General features: G+C 41.8%; 1 protein-coding gene across 1 annotated transcript in view; it reads left to right on the plus strand.

The window, feature by feature from the left end:
- NOTCH2 (notch receptor 2) overlaps positions 1-20942 on the plus strand; it is a 176672-nt gene that overhangs the window by 145263 nt on the left and 10467 nt on the right. The window contains 8 exon segments of the mRNA XM_003944788.4: positions 6107-6260; positions 6654-6838; positions 8175-8307; positions 14180-14416; positions 16912-17024; positions 17722-18227; positions 19568-19915; positions 20771-20913. Coding sequence (XP_003944837.2) covers positions 6107-6260; positions 6654-6838; positions 8175-8307; positions 14180-14416; positions 16912-17024; positions 17722-18227; positions 19568-19915; positions 20771-20913 — 1819 coding nt within the window.

Here is a 20942-nt window from a genome sequence, read left to right on the forward strand (position 1 = left end):
GACTATGTGTGTCTTTGTATGTGAGATGGGTTTCTTGAATACAGCACACCGATGGGTTCTGACTTTTTATCCAGTTTGCCAGTCTGTGTCTTTTAATTGGGGTGTTTAGCCCATTTACATTCAATGTTAATATTGTTATGTGTGAATTTGATCCTGCCATTTTGTTACTGGCTGGTTTGCTCTCTCCTTGGTTGACTCATTTTCTTCATTGCATTTTTGGTCTTTGCCAACCAGTTTGCTTTTTCCGTGACTAGTACTTGTTCCTTTCCATGCTTAGTGTTTCTTTCAGGAGCTCTTGTAGGGCAGGTCTGGTGGTGACAAAATCCCTCAATAATTGCTTGTCCATAAAGGATTTTATTTCTCCTTCACTTATGAAGCTTAGTTTGGCTGGTTTTGAGATTCTGAGTTGAAAGTTCTTTTCTTTAAGGATGTTGAATATTGGCCCCCACTCTCTTCTGGCTTGTAGGGTTTCTGCTGAGAGATCTGCTGTGAGTCTGATTGGCCTTCCTCTGTGGGTGGCCTGACCTTTTTCTCTGGCTGCCCTTAGCATTTTTTCTTTCATTTTGACCCCGGTGAATCTGATGATTATATGCCTTGGGATTGCTCTTCTTGAGGAATATCTTTGTGGAGATCTCTGTATTTCTTGAATTTGAAATTTGGACTGCCTTGCTAGGCTTGGGAATTTCTCCTGGATAATATCCTCGAGTGTGTTTTCCAGCTTGGATTCGTTCTCCCCATCATATTCAGGTACACCGATCAAGCGTATATTAGGTTTTTTTCACATAATCCCATATTTCTTGGAGGCTTTATTCATTTCTTTTCACTCTTTTTTCTCTTGTATTGCCCTCTCTCTTTATTTCACTGAGTTGATCTTCAGTCTCTGATATCCTTTCTTCTGCTTGATCGATTTGGCTATTAAAACTTGTGTTTGCTTCACGTAGTTCTCGTGCTGTGTTTTTCACCTACATCAAGTCATTTATGTTCTTCTCTAAGCTGGTTATTCTAGTTAGCATTTTGTTTAACCTTTTCTCAAGGTTTTTGGTTTCTTTGTGTTGAGTTAGAACGTGTTCCTTTAGCTCTGAAAAGTTTGTTATTATCCACTTTCTAAATCCTGTTTCCGTCAATTCTTCGCACTCCTTCTTGGTCAAGTCGTGATCCTGTGTTGTTGAGAAGTTGTGATCCCTTGAAGGAGAAGAGGTGTTATGGTGTTTGATGGTTTTATCTTTTTTGTGCTGTTTTTTTTCCCCATCTTTATGGATTTACCTGACTGTGGTGTCAGAGAGCTGCTTCATGAGGTCGCTTGTCTGCCTGTGGGGGCACTACTGGGTTTCTAGGGACTCCTTCAGGATACTAGGGAAGCCTCCTGTGTCTTTTGTTTATGCTGGGAGATTAGGCCTGCCTCTTCCGCTGACCTGTACACGCTGCTGGGTTGTCAAGAATGCCGCCCCGTTGCTATGTAGGCTTCCTGTGTTTTTTGTTAAAACATGTAGCTCAGTTCCACCCCTCTAGTGGTGGCCTGTGCCCTTCCTCCACTGGGCTGGATCATTCAATGTTCATCTCAGACTGTGGCACTGGCTGTGCAACCCACTAAAGTCAGAGCTTCAGCCCTCTGGGGTTTGTAGGGGAGGTTAGCGACCCGCCTAGCCGACCCACCTAGCCGCACCCGGCAGTCTCCCCCTTTCAGCTTCCTCTCTCTCCGGTCATGGGGTAGGAGCCGCCCAGCTGATCCTGCTTACAGCTCCCTCTCTCTCTGGGCAGGGGGAGGCAGCGATAGCTCAGTCTGCAGACTCTTATTCAACTCGCACTTGTAATTCCAGGCGCTTGACTGGCAAAGATCCCCTGTTCTGTGTTTTGCTGAGGCTTTGGGGAAGTGCTGTATCTGGACCAGAGCGCCAGAGGTGGAGCCTCCGCCTCACTGGTCAGATGCACTTTCTGTGTGAAGCAGCACCCCTCTCCACCTCGGTCTGCCCTGAGTGGGCTTTGCTCACCTTCGGACCAGACCTGTTTAAATGCACCTGGTACCTCAGTTGGAGCTAGGAGATCTCTGGGTTTCTGCGTCTCTCTCCCTGGGTGTTGTGCGCTGGAGTTGTGTCTAATCCACCATCTTGGATCATCGTCCGGCCTCACATTTTTCATAAGCCTGATTGTCTTCCCTAGAAATAAGCTCTTAAAGGTTTTAGGTTTATTAACAGGCGTTAAGTCCTTTTACCCATATTCACCACAGGTAGATTTGGTCAAGACCCATGTGGATTTCTCAAACAGGATTAGCACAGAAAGTATGAACCTGTCTGACAGCTTTAATTCTTTCTTTCTAGCACTGCAGCGTGGCCATACATGTAGGCAGATCATATCTAGAGCATTGGGAATAGTTTAACCTGTTGGGTTTCCCCAAATTCTTAAACTTTTGTGTTAAGAACTTTAGAAGACCTAAGAGGAATTAGACTACAGCAGGCCCTCAAATCACTTTGTTTCATTCAGTGTCATTTTGTTGTAACATTGAGTGGGGAAAAATCTGTTTTTGGCTAGAACTGCTATCTGTGTGGAGTTTGCATGTTCTCCCCATGACTGCATGGATTTTCTCCAGGGTCTTCAGTTTCCTCCCACAACCCAAAGCTGTGCATGTTGGGTGAAGTGGGCATGTCTGCATTGTCCCAGTCTGCCAGAGTAGGCTCTGGCCACTCATGAACCTGAACTAGAATAAGTGGGTTAGAAAATCAATGAGGAGAGAGATCCAAGATGACCAACTAGCAGCAGCTCAGGATTGCAGCTCCCAGTGAAGGCGCAGGGAGTGAGTGGACGCCAGACTTTCAGACAAATTTTTGTTGCCCACGGACCAGGAGATTCCCAACAGGGGAGCCCCACAGGTCACCAGTGCAACTCTTTTGGCCAGCGTGGCTGTTTTGCTGGCTTCCAGGCGCGGTGATTCTCAGTGCAGAGTATGCAGGACCGGGTGCCCTTTTAGTTGGCATTTGGAGCTCTGGGAAGGCAGAGTGGCCCATTCAGCTGATTGAAAGGGGGACTGAAGCGGGGAGCCAGACCGGGAGATTCCCAGGCAGAAAAGCGCCACAAATCTCAGCACTGCTGTTTCAGCCAGCGCGGTGGCAGCACGGGAAATTGCATAGATCCTGTTGCCTTTTCAGCGGGTGTCTGGGACACCTGGGAGAGAATCAACCGTTCAATTAGGAAAAGGGAAAAAAGGGGGCTCCGAGGTGGGGAGCCAGGTGATCAGGCTCAGCTGGTCCCACCCCCACAAAAAAACAGCGATTGGAAATGACTGTTGAGAGTTTCAGAGCAAGCACAGCTGAACCCAGGAAGGTCCAGCTCTGTGGGGGAGGAGCGTCCACCGAAGGAAAACAAAGAAACAAAAATAATATCATCACCAACAAGCTGGACGTCCACTCAAAGACCCAATCTGAAAGTCAGCAATTACAAAGATGACAGGTGGATAAATACACAAAGATGGGAAGAAACCAGGCAAAAAGGCTGAAAACATCCAAAATCAGAATGCCTCTCCTCCTTGAGGGGATCACAGCTCCTCATCAGCAAGGGAACAAGTCCTGATGGAGAATGAGTGTGATGAATTGTCAGAATCAGGCTTCAGAAGGTGGATAATAAGAAACTTCTGTGAGCTAAAAGAGCATGTTCTAACTCAATGCAAAGAAACTAAGAACCTTGAAAAAATGTTTGATGAAATGCTAACGAGAATAAACAACCTAGAGAGGAATATAAGTGAATTAATGGAGCTGAAAAACACAATACGAGAACTTCGTGAAGTATGCACAAGTTTTAACAGTCGAATTGACCAAGCAGAAGAAAGGATATCAGAGGTCGAAGACCAACTCAGTGAAATAAAACAAGAAGACAAGATTAGAGAAAAAAAAGGGTAAAAAGGAATGAGCAAACTCTCCAAGAAATGTGGGACTATGTGAAAAGACCTAATCTACATTTGATAGGTGTACCTGAATGTGACGAAGAGAATGAATCCAGGCTGGAAAATATTCTTCAGGATATTATTCAGGAAAACTTTCCCAGCCTAGCAAGGCAGGCCAATATTCAAGTCCAGGAAATACAGAGAACACCACAAAGATATTCCTCAAGAAGCACAACCCCAAGGCACATAATCGTCAGATTCGCCAGGGTTGAAATGAAGGAGAAAATGCTAAGGGCAACCAGAGAGAAAGGTCAGGTTACCCACACGGGGAAGCCTATCAGGCTCACAGCAGATCTCTCAGCAGAAACCCTACAAGCCAGAAGAGAGTGGGGGCCAATATTCGACATTCTTAAAGAAAAGAACTTTCAACCCAGAATTTTACAACCAGCCAAACTAAGCTTCATAAGCGAAGGAAAAATAAAATCTTGTGTGAACAAGCAAGCACTCAGAGATTTCATCACCACCAGGCCTGCTTTACAAGAGCTTCTGAAAGAAGCACTACACATAGAAAGGAACAACTAGTATCAACCATTCCAAGAATATACCAGAAGGTAAAGAGCATCAACATAATGAAGAATCGACATCAACTAATGGGCAAAACAGCCAGCTAGCATTAAATGGCAGTATTAAACTCACATATACCAATATTAATCCTAAATTTAAATCGACTAAATGATTTAAAAGATACAGACAAGCAAATTGGATGAAAAGCCAAAACCCATCGGTACGCTGCATCCAAACCCATCTCACATGCAAGGATACACAAAGACTCAAAACAAAGGGATGGAGGAAGATTTACCAACCAAATGGAGAGCAATAAAAAATAAAAAGCAGGAGTTGCAATTCTTGTCTCTGATAAAATAGACTTGAAAGCAACAAAGATCAAAAGAGGCAAAGAAGGACATTACATAATGGTAAAAGGATCAATGCAACAAGAAGAGCTTGATGATCCTAAATATACATGCACCCGATATAGGAGCACCCAGATACATAAGGCAAATTCTTAATGACTTATAAAGAGACTTAGACTCCTGCACAATAATAATGGGAGACTTTAACATCACATTGTCAATATTAGATCAATGAGACAGAAAATTAACAAGGATATCCAGGACTTGAACTCAGACTTGGAACAAGTAAACTTAATAAACATTTACAGAACTCTCCACCCCAAATCCACAAAACATGCATTCTTCTCAGTACCACATCACACCTACTCTAAAAATGACTACATAATTGGAAGTAAATCAGTCCTCAGTAATTGCATAGCATTTCACAGGTTTAAATGAAATATTGGTTGACTGCCTGTTTGTTATTTTCCTCCCTTATTCCTTCCTATCTCTATTGTTAAGTACAATATTGGCATAAAAGAGGTTTTTAATACCCATTTTTAGACTGCATTCTAGCCTGGGCAATAAAGCAATACTCCTATTCTCTCTCCCTTTCTCTTCCTCTTTCTTTCTCTCTTTCATTCTTTTTTCTTTCTTTTTTTCCCAAAAAAAGGAGAAAATAAATGAATATACCAATTATTATAAAACTAAAACTCATAATGCCTATAATACTCATGCAAGTGCACAACAATAAACAATGTGGTACAAAAGCACCCAGCAAGCCTGTTATATTGGTTAGTGTTGCTTTCTGAACTGTGTGGTGTGTAAGAGGTGCTGACAGTTTTGCTTCGTAAACATTTATTCCTTGATTTGACCACCACTAGGACTACTATGACAGATTCACCAAAAATTGGATAAATAATTATCTTGTTTTTATTAATCTTTCTTACATGAATGTATAGTTTGTTTATTTCAATGTTTAATATTAGAAGTGGGTGTTAATTTTAAGCCTAATGATTTTTTTTGACCAGAAATAAGTATACAAACTTAACTCTTGTTTATATCAATTATACTGTGGTAAAATTGGTTTTCTTATATATCGTTGTGCTTAAAGTCAGTTTCCAAGAACCTAATAATGACATTTAGTGAAGACTTATGGTACATAAAAATGGTTAGGTGTATCTTGGAACACTGAATCATGTTTAAGCGCTCTTTCACTAGATGAAGGCTCTCTTTTCTTTCTAATCAGTGTGCTTTTCTTTGATTTCTTGTAACACAGTGTAGCTTCTTTTCTTCATTTCTCGTATTTGAATTTTGATGTATGTACACGCCTCCTCTGTTTCAGACCCTGGTGAACCTCTGTAGCCAGTCTCCATGTAAAAACAAAGGTACTTGTGTTCAGGAAAAAGCAGAGTCCCGGTGCCTGTGTCCATCTGGATGGGCTGGTGCTTATTGTGACGTGCCCAATGTCTCTTGTGACATAGCGGCCTCCAGCAGAGGTAAGCTTTGCTCCCTTGGGCTCAGGTCATTCGCTGAAATATTGACTGACCAGTGGCATTTAGAGCAGGTATCATTTTTGTGGGATAAGAGAGAAGAGCAGATAGTAATGGGTTAGCAGGGCTCTGGGGAAAGGGCTCAAGACAGAAGGTGTAAGGTAGAGGAATAGGTTCCGAGATTCTGAGAAGAAATGTATTTGAGATGGAACTAAGGCATATTTTATTTTGAGGGTTTATTTATTTTTAATATGCATCTGGTGCTGAGGGTGTGAAGAAACAGATAAGAATAAGATTTGATGTTTCAAGCAGTTTAGATTTATTTGCTCATTGGTTGGTCTGAACCCTGTATGTGTCATGTGTTCTTCTATGACATTTCTTCCTCACTGGGTTTCCCAGGTGTGCCTGTTGAACACTTGTGCCAGCACTCAGGTGTCTGCATCAATGCTGGCAACACGCATTACTGTCAGTGTCCCCTGGGCTATACTGGGAGCTACTGTGAGGAGCAGCTCAATGAGTGTGCATCCAACCCCTGCCATCACGGGGCAACGTGCAGTGACTTCATTGGTGGATACAGATGTGAGGTGAGGACACTGAGCAGGCAGAAGTCATGTACAATCCCTGGAGATTGTACAACTGTCTTGAGCCTGGTATATTGAATTTAGCTGCTTCCATCTTGTATTTATAGTTTATAGATGTTTTCAGTCCCCATCATAGTGTTTACCACTGTTTCTTTCAGCCTCTCTATGCCATAAGTTAACATGGCCCTAGTAAGATATTTTTAAAGGCATCTGGAACCATCCCAGCTCCTTATGGTTGCTTTTAGGATTTAGAGCGAACAGTCACTACCAGGGTGAATTCTACAGGGCCACCCAACATAGCAGTCTACAATTCCCTGAATAGCAGCTGAGATAGGAAAAACTGCTTTGTGGAATGTCCCTTTGGCCCCTGTCACCTTTGTATGTAATTATTAATCAGACAACTTGCAATTCTCTCTCAAAAAAAAAAAATGTTGCTCATCCTGTTCCCCATAGCATCACACTAAAGTTTCATGTATATATTTGAGGAAGTATGTGTCATCAAGGGACATGTCACTGTTTTAATGTCTGGGCTGACATGGCCCCAATAAACCTTGGGGCCATGCAGATCCCAGACTGATGCTGGCCTTTGGAGCTCTCTGACTCAGAGATTCCTGCCACTGGCTGCTGAGTAACATCACCTAGACTCCTTCTTCTGATCCTTCTTTCCCAGAGTTTACTTACTGTCTTCCCCTTACCCACCTACCCCTCTGGAAGGTCTCATGCTATAGGAACTTCTCCCACGTGCAAACCTGTCAAAGCATTGTCCAAATAAAGCTACCTCACAGCCATATCCTTTTTCTTGATCATCCCTGAAATCCCTCCAACCCCTACATCCACCATACCTAGCCAGCCTGCTCTACCTCCCTCTACCCTACTACCCCTGTCTCAACCAGTTTCTCATACATAACAGTTTCCTAAATCTGAAGATCAGTAAATGCATGTCTATACTACCATCCACATATGCCTTTTGACTGAGTCATAGGGTCCTCATCACATACAAAGAAATGTGTATTTTAAAGATGAGGGAACTTGTACACAGGAGGAACAAAAGTTTTGCACACAAGTCAAATCTGAAATATCCTTCAGAGTATTCAGTCCCTGCCCTCCTTTTAATGCACCTTTTTCAACCGGAAGAGGAGTAGATAAATGCCAGTAAGCTGCAGGTTGTCTGTCCCTGCATGGAAGGATTAGCAGAGAGTGTAATGGTTCCAGAGAAACATACAAAATCTAAGCGGGGAGGTGGGAGAGAGTCACAGAAATGTTCAGATCTGACTTGCTCTCATGGTCTGTTGCCAGTAACGTTCCAATATTTCTTGTCCTTTTTGCTTCCTCATGACAGTGCGTCCCAGGCTACCAGGGTGTCAACTGTGAGTATGAAGTGGATGAGTGCCAGAATCAGCCCTGCCAGAATGGAGGCACCTGTATTGACCTTGTGAACCATTTCAAGTGCTCCTGCCCACCAGGCAGTCGGGGTACGAAATCATCCTTACCCATTTTCCATCCAGGGCACTGTCTAATTTATAAATTCTTTCTTAGCAGTCAGGAGATTTTATAAAATTAAAGATATTAAGACTAGCTTCATTCCAAGCATTTAGTTCTGCATCCTAGTAATTCAAGCCATTTTATTCTTTCATCTCCTGCTAGCTCTGATGTTGTGATTTATGTTCAAGGTTTCATCTTGTTTGGCATCTTATACTCCACGAAACACAGACTAAGGAACTGATAGAACATTATAAAAAAATTAGCCTGGTCAGTAAGATTTCTTGTTGCTTCGAGGAAAAGCAACTAATGGCCTCTAAAATAAACAATTTACATTTACCTGCTTTTGTATTTTTTAAATTAGCCAGTTCCTGACTCTATAAGGTGGGGAAATGAATGAAATGAAAATATCTGCTATTATTTTTATAACCTCAGGTGAGGATATTGATGGCATAAGATTCTGCTTTAGGAATTGCAGTAAGGCCAGATGAGAGACGCAACCCTGGACTGTGAGTGATGGGGCCATCATTCGCTGTGGGCATTACTGCTGCTTTTGAACTAAGTGGTAGGGCCTTCATTCTGCTGTGAACATTGACACTGCTTTTGAACGATCCCTTGGAAAGAGCTTAGAGTATTGTTGGTTAGAAGGCATCTAGTTGTGCTGGGGCCTACTCTAAGAAACCTGTGAAAATGTAAATGGCTATCCACACTGGTGAGAAATTCATTCTTGTTAGTGTCAAAGAGATTAGAATGCCAGAGAAGTATAAGTATTTGTATTGCCTTAGAGCTTTGTGTCAATAAATTTGGATCATGTGCCTTCCCAGATACCAGAGTTTGATTAAATTAAAATAGGAGAGTACCCTACTAGTAGGCTGGTTATTGACGAATGAGGTTAATGGAAAGAAAAAACTAAGGAGAAACAATCTTTAAGTATTTGAAGAATTGTCATGCTGAAAGGAGAATTGTTCTTTATTCTAGAAATCAATGGTTGAGTAAAAATTAATTCCAATTCATTACTAATTGTTCCTTTGAACAATTATACTGGTTAGGACAAGCTCCAGTTCTGGTGATCACTATTATCATAGTTCATTTCTGTTACTGTAAAAGAATACATGAGACTAAGTAATTTGTTTTTCAAAAGAGGTATATTTAGCTGTACAGGAAGCATGGTGCCAGCCTCTACCTCTGGTGTGAGCTTCAGGCTGTTTCCGCTCATGGTGAAAAGTGAAGAGGAGCCAGTGTGTGCAGAGAACACATGGCAAGAGATGAAGCAAGTGAGAGGGGAGGAGATCCCAGGCTCTTTTTAACAACCAGCTCTCATGGGAACTAACAGAGTGAGAATGCTCTCATTGTCTCAAGGACACACCTTGAGACATTCATGAAGGGTCTGCTCCAGTGACCCAGACAGGTCCCATTAGGCCCCACCTCCAACACTGGAGATCAGATTTCAGCATGTGCTTCAGTGGAATCAAACTCCAAGATATAGCAGCTAATTAAACCTCAAATCTCAGAGCTTAATATAACAGTGACTTTGTCACTCAAGTAAAGTTGAATATGTGTTGAGCTACCTTTCTTTGTGTTTTAGGTATGTGGTTTGAAAGGTTCATATACCAGCTTTCACTAGCTCAGTCTAGAAGCAACACACATCACTGTCCCTCACAGTATATTGATCAGAATTATTAAATGGTCTCCCTGACTTCAAGGGAGGCTAGGAAATATGGAAGAGTACATGGGTATTCATCAAACTCTAAAATCACTGCTATACCATGAGCTTTTTATTAATTAGACATGTCCAGTCCCAGAATGGATCATTTCAGAAGGAAACAAAATTTTTGTCGCTTCTAACCATGTGTTGAAGATGGCTTAGAATACTCATTTCGCTATTATCATTGACAGTGTTTTTCTTTCAGCACTTGGAGTATGTCATCCCACTGCTTTCTGACAGCCATGGATTTTAGTGAGAAATCATGTGTTAATCCTAGTGAGGCTCCCTTATATGTGATACATTGCTTCTCTCTTGATGCCTTCAAGATTCTTTCTTTAATAGTTTGATTGTGATATGTAGGTATGAATTTCTTTGAGTTTATCCCACCTACAATTCCTTGGATTATTATACTATGTGTGCTGGTTTAGGTATGTAAAACAGTATTTTTTTTATCCTGACTTAACTTCTCTGGCCATTGGTAAACATTTCAGGAAACTCTAAAGTCCTGTAACCCTATTATGAGAGTTATCACAGTGTGTGTTTTTGCCACCATATTCATAAGCCTTGGATCTTTGCCTAGGTGTCCCTCTAGTCCCCTAGGTAAAGTGTTAACTGTAAAAATTCTGCCTCTTCCTACTACTTTGCTTCAGTCCGTTGAGTTCTCTCTCATTTGATAGGTCTATTTATTACTGGTGGTTCCATTCTGATGGGGAAATATACATTTATGCTCATTTTACTAGCAGTCCCTAAATATCAAATATTGTTTGAGACAGGGAGCATATACGGGATTCTGTTTGTTTTTACTTTTTTGTTTTCAATTTACTCTATGTATAAGGTAAGATATGCATCTAAACATATAAACAAAAAATGTATTTATACACAGAAAAGTATACAGTGAAAATACTTCTTCTTATACCTATTTCTTTTCCTCAGCATAAATTTTCCCTCTCCCACAAACATGTAATCACCACTTTTAGTCATTTGTGTATCTTTCTAGAGTTTTAAAAAAGATGTATCCTTCAGAATTTCTTTATGTAGAGAGAAGCCAAATACAAAGATATTTTATTTCCTTTACTTTTTACTTTGAAGATAGAATATTAGACATTTTTTGCACTTGATTTTTTTAACTTAATTGGAGATACTTTCATAACAAAATATAGAACTTACTCAATATTTTTTATAGCTACAGAATTCCCTGTACAGACATGCCATATTTTGCTTACCCAGTGCCATCATGATAGATATTTCAGTTATCTTGCAAGCATATATGTGTATTGGTAAAATAAATTTTCAGAAATAGAATTGCTGGATTGGATAATATATGCATTTATAATTTTAATAATTGCAATGTATCAGCATACTGGCTTCTTAAGGTGGAAAAATATCTTTTCATTTAAGAATCATTTTTTCCTTTTGCTGCAGTTTCTCTGTTCATGCATGTCTTTTTTCCCCCATTAAGTTGTTGATATAATGTTTTGTGGAAATTGGCTGTCAATGATATAAAGTACAAATATTTTCCCACTATATTGTTTTTATCTTTTGATTTTCTTTATAGTGATTTTTAGTGCACACTTTTACTTTTTTAATCAAGTTGAATTTATCATTTTTAAAATGGCTTGTGGATTTTGAGTTGTAATTAGCAACGTCTTATACACTTGAAGATTGTAAAGAAATTCTGTTTTCCTCAAGTATTTTTTCCATGTGGCTACTCATTTGTTAATACACATTTATTGAATTTTTTTTTTTTGAAATGGAGTCTCTATTGGCCAGACTGGAGTACAGTGACACAATATCGGCTGACTGTAACCTCAGCCTCCCGGGTTCAAGCAATTCTCCTGCCTCAGCCTCCCAAGTAGCTAGGACTACAGGTTCCTGCCACCATGCTCAACTAATTTTTGTACTTTTTATTAGCAACAGGGTTTCACCATCTTGGTCAGGCTGGTCTTGAACTCTTGACCTCATGATCCTCTTGCCTTAGTCTCCCAAAGTGCTGGGATTACAGGTGTTAGCCACTGCGCCTGCCCTGAATATTTTGATTTTTATGTAATGATTTGAGATGGCACCTTTGCCAAATTCTAAATTCCCATGTGTATTTTTGCTGTTCTTCTGGACTTTCTTTTTTGCTCTTTTATTCTATTAATTCACCACTAACATTCTGTTTCAATTATTAAGGATCTTTTTCATAGTTTTCCTGGTTATGGTTACAGTTCATTTTTCACATAATTTTATAATCAGCTTGTCTGTTAATAAATTCGTATTGGTAATTTTTATCAGGGTCTAATTAAATTTATGAATCAGTATAGGGAAAACTAACAACTTTATGATGAGGAGTCTTGCTAACTAAATCCTGGTGCGTCTTTCCACTTATTCAAGTCTCTTTTGTGTCTGTTAGGATGGTATTAAAGTTGTCTTCATATAGGTTTAACACATTTCTTGTTAAGATTATTCCTAGGTATTTTATCTTTGGCAATTTGGTAATTGCTATTGAAAATTGGGCCTTATTTTACATTTAAAAAAAAATCTTGTGTTTGTTAGTTTGTTACAATGCAAGTGTTAGGAATACAGAACTGTTTTCTTTTGTACTTTTAAAAAAAATTTTTTTTGAGACAGAGTTTCTCTCTGACACTTAGGCTGGAGTGCAGTGGCGTGACCGTGGCTCACTGTAGCCTTTATCTCCTGGGTCATGTGATTCTCCTGCCTCAGCCTCCCAAATAGCTGGGATTACAGGCATGCATCACCACACCCAAATAATATTTGTATTTTTAGTAGAGACAGTGTTTCACCATGTTGGCCAGACCAAGTCTCGAACTCCTGACCTCAAGTAATCCACCCACCTCGGCCTCCCAAAGTGCTGGGATTACAGGTGTGAACCACTGTACCCCGCTGCTTTGTACCTTTTTGAATTAATCATAGAATAATTTCTAGAACGGGTATTGATTTCTTTTGTCTCTTTCTAAGACACCATATGCAGATACTCATACTAGATGGCTCATTTACATCTATAGTAAATGAGTCCTATTTTAAATGGAATAACTTTTGAAATCTCAGCAGGAAATTTATGTCTATTTTTGTTAAATAAAAAGCATTAGTGCACTTACACAGTATTACAGAAAAAAGCCAGTGATTATAAAACTTACAAATGTATATCATTCAAAATTCAACTCCAATGCTTACCAATATTTTTACATAATCTATGTATAGTCCAGGGTCACTTAACAGTGGGCATATATTCTGAGAAATATGTCCTCAGGCAATTTCATTGTTGTATAATCATCATAGAGTGTAATTACACAAACCTAGAGAGCATGGCTTACTAACCTAGGCTCCAAACCTGCACCTTGTTTTACTGAACTGAATACTGTAGGCAATTATAACAGTGGTAAGTCCTTATGTATCTGAACATATTTAAGAAGAGGTACAGTGAAAAATTTTAAAGATACAGTAAAAATACAATATAAAAGATAAAAAATAGTACACCTGTATAGGGCATTTACCATGAAAGGAGCTTGCAGGACTGGAATTGGCTCTGGGTAAGTCAGTGAGTGGTAAATGAATGTAAAGACCTAGGACATTACTATACACTACTGTAGACTTTGTAAATACTGTACACCTAAGCTGCACTGAATTTACTTAAAAAGTAATTGTGCTGCGACATTACAAAGCTGTGATGTTACTAGGCAACAGGAATTTATCAGCCTCAGCTTCATTATGGGACCTCTGTTGTATATGCTGCCCGTATTGACTAAAATGTCATTATGCGGTTGCATGACTGTATTTATTATGTTCTTTTTTTGAACTATTTTTATATTTTGGATTATACTTTGGAAAAATTACTGAGTTTCTCTTGAGCTCCAGTTTCCTTGTCTTTGAGACGGGACAAATAATAGGACCTACACCATTGGGTGCTACTTCACCGGATCGCGTGGGAGAGTACATGTAGAGCCCTAGCAGGTTCTTTCCTTTACTCGTACAACTCACCGGAAGGATGACGGCTGTCATGAATAAAGATTGTGCTTTGCCCTGCCCAACTGCAAGGTCCCACTCCCGATTGAGGAGTATAATCTGATTCATTGTGAAAATGTCAGCAGGGGTGGTTATCCCTTGCCGGAAAGCAGGTTCAAAGGCTTTTCATAATTCTGTACCTCTTCTCTTTCCTCCAGGCCTACTCTGTGAAGAGAACATTGATGACTGTGCCGGGGGTCCCCATTGCCTTAATGGTGGTCAGTGTGTGGATAGGATTGGAGGCTACAGTTGTCACTGCTTGCCTGGCTTTGCTGGGGAACGTTGTGAGGGAGACATCAACGAGTGCCTTTCCAACCCCTGCAGCTCTGAGGGCAGCCTGGACTGTATCCAGCTCACCAATGACTACCTGTGTGTTTGTCGTAGCGCCTTCACTGGTGAGAAGCTCTCTAGCCTCCTGGCCACTCTGCCTTGGTGGATGGTTTTAGTGAGCAAATTGGGCCCTGTGACTTGTCCCAGACCCGAGTGAAGCTTTTCTTATATAAGAAAAACAACAGCAGCTTAATTTTTAAAAGCCAGTTTTTTTTCCTACCCTACTTTACATAGAGGTTATAATCAGTGTCTACCTTTAATTTTTCCTTAGGGATTCTTTTGTTGTGCATTGATTATATAATGCTATAGCAGGAATACTTTTAAAAATGTATATTGAAAGTAGTGAATGATATAACACTTTTTAATTGTGGCAAAACATCCAAGACCTAAAATTTACCATCTGAATTAAAATAAACAGTTTAGTGGCATTTAGTACATCGACGTTGCTGTTCCACCATCACCACCATTCATTCACAGAACTCTCTTCATCTGAAGAAAATGACATTTTGTTTTAAGGAACCTTACGTCTAACTCTGGTTTCTTCATCCTGCCTCCTTTGACATATAATAGCTTGAATTACCGGGTAGTTCCTGACACCATGTTCTTTCTACCCCTAAGACTCAGAGAAGCTTAGGACCCTGCTTAGATACTTAAAGGGAGCAGGTCCAAATTCAAATGTGTTTAACCAAGGATCAGTTGATGCGGGTATGAAATGAAAAGTTGCAGTGGTCACAAGTAACGCCCTGCCCAGTGAAGGCTTGATCATATTCTTAGTCTGTTCTCAAGCTTCTTTCTTTCATCACAGGGCATGAAGATGACCTAACCCTGCCTCAGAATAGGGGTCTTATCACAAGGACTTACTAATTACTTCTGGAGAGGGCAGCATGGGGACTTTTGGAAACTAAAATAGTTATTTGTATCTAGATGTGGCAGGATACTCAGATTTGAAATTTACAATGCACTTCCTGGGGTCTGTAGTTGTATTTCTTATAGTGACGGTATGATCAGGTTCCTTGGCAGTCAGAAAATAGGCTGTAATTGTCTATTTACAAACAATTCATCAAGCTGAACCTGCTACATCCTGAGCCCATCTCCAGCCATCTTTCCTTCCAGGAAGGAAAAGATATGCTAAAGATATACTGCCCTACAATCTTGGAATTGTATGAAGAATGAGAGGGATTCTGCAGTATGGAAATTCCCTAGATACACTAACATCAAAAGAGCAGTAATCGATTATGAACTTCATAACTATTGAGGCAATATGGGACAGAATGAGTATGAACAATCTGTCCACAGCCTTGCATTGGCCAAACTGCACTTGGGAGGCCAAAGAAGCAAAACTGGCTCCTGTTTCTTTGACTGGCTCTGAGGCTTTTTTCTCTGGGAACACTGACAAACATTTACAAAGTAAGGGGGAAGGAGGAGAAGGAAGGAATGGAGACCGTTTTGAATTAGTATCCCATAGCCAGGAAGTCGTGTTACTGCATTTTCCACATTTGTGAATGAAAAAAAAAAAAAAATCCCTTGAACACATTGAGAACAATTATTGTCGGAAGCTGTGGCAGAGATAAACAGTGAGGGACTGGTGGTCCACCAAGCTGTGTCCATGTGGTGGCTGCTCTTGGTTAGCAGCTGCTGCTGTGATTTAAAGAGACAAACATTTATACCTCTTGCTGCTTGATCTGGTGGGCCAAAAAATTACTATTTCTACTTCATTTTCAAAGCTACCTTTTCTTTCCTAAGTGACTGCAGGCCAGATGGGGCCTATCTCCTGCTGTTGGCCACGAGTCCCAGCCATGCGGTGCCCTCGTCTCCTCCATGGTTGCAGTTGCCTCATTCTTTGTCTTACAGCAGTGGCCCCCAGGGCCTTTTGTTTTAGAACTATTCCTAGAGGAAGTTTACTTCAGGAAAATTTTTTTTTTTTTTTTTTTGAGACGGAGTTTCGCTCTTGTTGCCCAGGCTGGAGTGCAATGGCGCGATCTCGGCTCACCGCAACCTCTGCCTCCTGGGTTCAGGCAATTCTCCTGCCTCAGCCTTTAAGCTGCGTTTTAGGGAATACCAGTTAGGTGACAGAAAGGCCACAAAGTGATTTCAATGAGGTATATCACAGATGAAAATTCTCTGTACTGCAAATCACCATTTAAATATATGGGCCTGGTACTGGCCTGGTGTCGCCTCTCCTATGAAGTAGATGACATTAACAAAATGCGGTGCATGGTTTTTTAACTGTTTCCTCAAACTTATGAAATGTAAAGTGACTTCAAAAAACTGAAGTGTGATTTCTTGTTTTTTGAGGGGATTTAAGTCACCTTTCTCACCCATCCTGTTGTGTGAGTTGGTGCTTACTGTGTAGGCAAGACAGAGTAAGGGACTGGCATGAGCCAGTGATGGGCCAGTCATGTGGAGATCCAGTGAGTGTTTCCTTCCTTTGCTCAGATTACCACAGGCTTAGAACTGAACTCTCACACCCTTGCTCCACCTAGTTCCTGTCCCAGCAAAGTTTGGTCAGTAACTTGCAATGACTACTTCTGCCTTTTAAAACCCCTTTTTATTTTCTGAGGCCGGCACTGTGAAACCTTCATCGATGTGTGTCCCCAGATGCCCTGCCTGAATGGAGGGACTTGTGCTGTGGCCAGCAATATGCCTGATGGTTTCATTTGCCGTTGTCCCCCGGTAAGTGCCCTGTTGCTCATAAGGGGCATTCTGTCTTCCATACAACATCTGTGACAAAACTGAGATCAAACCTGGTTTTATCAAGCTTCGAAATGAAATTTCTCCATTTTAGCTCTTTCAGAAGAAAGTGCTTGGGTTTTTCCATTTAAAGCTGTGTATAAGCAACAAAACAAAACAAAAAACAACCAAATTAAATAAAAAGAACTGTTTAGACACTTCCTGAAACAGTGAGCTTCCCAGTCCATGACTGTCGGTCTTAAGAAAAACTAAGGGAAAACCACACAAAGTGGTGGAATGCCCCCTTGATAATAGGGCTGATGTTTTTAACTTCTTGGCCCCATGCTGAAAGGTCGTCTCACTGCCCAGGTTGGGCCAGAGTTGGTGGAAATGCTGCTCTGCTGACATTCTTTAGCAGGAACAATTTGGAAGCAAGTTGTCTCTTAAACTAGAGGGAAGCTTAATTTTAGCTATTTGCTATACCTACTCTTTTATCATTGCCAGAGGCTGAAACCTCCCCCAAACAAGAGATCCCTATGCCCGGGGAGATACCGAAACGAAACCTGTCTAGTAACCTTGGCTTGGGCTGAGCAGGAAGTACAGAAAGGAGTGAAATGTGGAGGTTTTCTAGAAACCCAGAACTTCCAATGTGACTGTTTCCCTACCAATGCCATCCTTATTTCCTCACTGATTTCCACAGGGATTTTCCGGGGCAAGATGCCAGAGCAGCTGTGGACAAGTGAAATGTAAGAAAGGGGAGCAGTGTGTGCACACCGCCTCTGGACCCCGCTGCTTCTGCCCCAACCCCCAGGACTGTGAGTCAGGCTGTGCCAGTAGCCCCTGCCAGCACGGGGGCAGCTGCCACCCTCAGCGCCAGCCTCCTTTTTACTCCTGCCAGTGCACCCCTCCATTCTGGGGCAGCCTCTGTGAACTCTACACGGCACCTCCCAGCACCCCTCCTGCCACCTGTCTGAGCCAATATTGTGCTGACAAAGCTCGGGATGGCGTCTGTGATGAGGCCTGCAACAGCCACGCCTGCCAGTGGGATGGGGGTGACTGTTCTCTCACCATGGAGAACCCCTGGGCCAACTGCTCCTCCCCACTTCCCTGCTGGGATTATATCAACAACCAATGTGATGAGCTGTGCAACACGGCCGAGTGCCTGTTTGACAACTTTGAATGCCAGGGGAACAGCAAGACATGCAAGTAAGGGCTTCACGTTCTCCAGAAGCTGAAGGGGACTGTCACTAACACACTTCAGTTTCTGGTTCTTGCTCCTAACCACTCCAGTGCTTCAGCCTAAGCTGCCTCTGCTTTTCAGATGGTGCCAGCCTTGTCCCATCGCACACTATCCTGTGCTCTCCCTTGCTGACAAAGGGCCAGGAATGCTCATTGCATAATGACCCTCTCTCTCTGCCTATCTCTGCCTTCTCACCTGCTGCCTTCGTGACCTCCTGGGGAATATAACTTTTGGAAGTGGTGTTTCCCACTTCAGGCAGCCTCTCACATAACCTGCCCGCAGGATGGATGGAAAGGTCTGTATCTCTCTCTTCACCCCATTTCTTTCCCTAAGACTGTTTTTCCCCAGCCAGATTTATCTGGAAGCATGAATTAGATTAGGCCTGTGACCCCTCCTGGTCTTCATTGTTACAGTTATAAGATGCTGTATGGTTTAGGTAGGAACTTTCCTATTAACTAGCCATTCCGTCGAATTTAATCCCAATTAATTCTCGACAGCCTGTGAGGCATTGGTATTACTAACATTCTTTCATAGGTGAGAGAACTTAGGCCCAGGGGTTAAAGAACTTGCCAAGGCAAGTTATTTCATTGACTCCTAATCTTTTGATTGAGCTGGCATGAAAAGTTGTACCAGTTAGTACAAATATCAAGGGGGAGGGGATGAGGAGAGGAGAGTATAGATGAAATAGTTTGTACATCAAATCATTTAGATTCTGATTCCTTTTGCAAATATTGAAAGAGACTGTACAAGTACGATATGGTGTCCTGTAAGGACATAACCACTCGCTTTTACCTTTTATAGTTGGGATTCACTCTTGAAAGGGAAAGAAATGGATCATATTAATATGGTTCTCTGTATGGCAATTCTCAATGGTTTAGGGCCATTTATCAAGTTTCTAGAGGCATCTTTCACTTCCTAAAGCCCATTGTTACCTTACTGGGGACAGTGGATACAAAGTAGGGAAAGCATGAACCAGGTTGACTTTTGTTCATAAATGCAGCTTTGTTTGAAAACCTGACTTAACAGGATTGTAAGCTGCCTGGGAGCCCCTAAGCTCCTGCAGCGTAGCGAGTACAGTGTTGTTCTTCATTTAGGAAGTACTCAACAAGGATAAGTGGTGTATACTATATGTACTCTATGATGTCAGGGATAGGAGATGCAAAGAAGGTTTCATGGGGCATTTGGGTCCTGATAGGAGCCACAATAAAATGGGTAGGAAAATCCACAGTAGTTCCAAATGTAAAACCAAATAGAGCTCGAGTCTAGTCTGAGCCCTTTTGTTTGTTCTCTGCTTCTCCTGACCTAGGTATGACAAATACTGTGCAGACCACTTCAAAGACAACCACTGTGACCAGGGGTGCAACAGTGAGGAGTGTGGCTGGGATGGGCTGGATTGTGCTGCTGACCAGCCTGAGAACCTGGCAGAGGGTACCCTGGTTATTGTGGTGTTGTTGCCACCTGAACAACTGCTCCAGGACATTCGCAGCTTCTTGCGGGCACTGGGCACCCTGCTTCACACCAACCTGCGCATTAAGCGGGACTCCAAGGGGGAACCTATGGTATACCCCTATTATGGTGAGAAGTCAGCTGCCATGAAGAAACAGAGGATTACACGCAGGTCCCTTCCTGTTGAACAAGAACAGGAGGTGGCTGGGTAGGTATTTGGTTTCTGAACTTCAAGGCTAATTTTATAAAGCCAAGCACTTTGATATATAGCACAAGTCATAACTCAACCTGTAGAAATGCAAAGATCAGACAAATAGAGTGGGCCACCACTAAGATAAATCCATTACCCCAGTACTTATGTTTGTCTAAAGACGTGCCGTGATCTTGGGATCCTGAAAAGTGGGCTGGGGTACACAGGAGCACGATGTCTAGAAGGCCTCCTCAGATGCCAGAATTTACAACCTTTTGCCAGACTTGCCTCAAATCCCTTTATCAGACGTTCCTTTTTTTGCATTAATCGTTGACTTAACCGTCAAGGCTCTTCTTTAGAGTGTATGTCTCTTTGACACGGGTAATGATCTTCAGTTGCTCTGTCATTCACACCTCACTCTTTGTTGGTATATTCTCAGACTTTCAACCCTCCAGCTAGCTGAGATAACAATGCATAGACAAAGGAAAATAAGGACTAAAAATGCACAGGGATGTGTTTCTAAAGTAGCACTAAGTACCACTGAGTAGGTAGGAAAGAGTAGAAGAAGACCACCGAAACCTTCAGGAGGAAAGCACTGGAGATGAGCTTCTCACCTTGTCATGCATTGCCTCAGCCGGAAGGCTTCAGTCAGCCAGACTAAGGAAGGTGGGACATCCTCTATGTGGGAATTAGTGTTTAAGCTCTCAAGGGACAGTATCTGAATTTCTGAGTTATGTCTTAAGGCAGCATCCCAGAAGTGGGGACCTGATGCTGAAGGGGAGGAAGGAAAGCTCCCATCACCCTTTATGACACATTCTGCCTGACCTGCCCTCTTCTGTTTTTCTTCTCCACTTCTCCCTTGGCATCTGGCAGCTCTAAAGTCTTTCTGGAAATTGACAACCGCCAGTGTGTTCAAGACTCAGACCACTGCTTCAAGAACACGGATGCAGCAGCAGCTCTCCTAGCCTCTCATGCCATACAGGGGACCCTATCCTACCCTCTCGTGTCTGTCTTCAGTGAGTGGCACTGGTGTTAAGGGGAAAGG

The sequence above is a fragment of the Saimiri boliviensis genome, chromosome 11 (assembly GCF_048565385.1).
Source record: "Saimiri boliviensis isolate mSaiBol1 chromosome 11, mSaiBol1.pri, whole genome shotgun sequence".
In the NCBI taxonomy this organism is placed as follows: Eukaryota; Metazoa; Chordata; class Mammalia; order Primates; family Cebidae; genus Saimiri; species Saimiri boliviensis.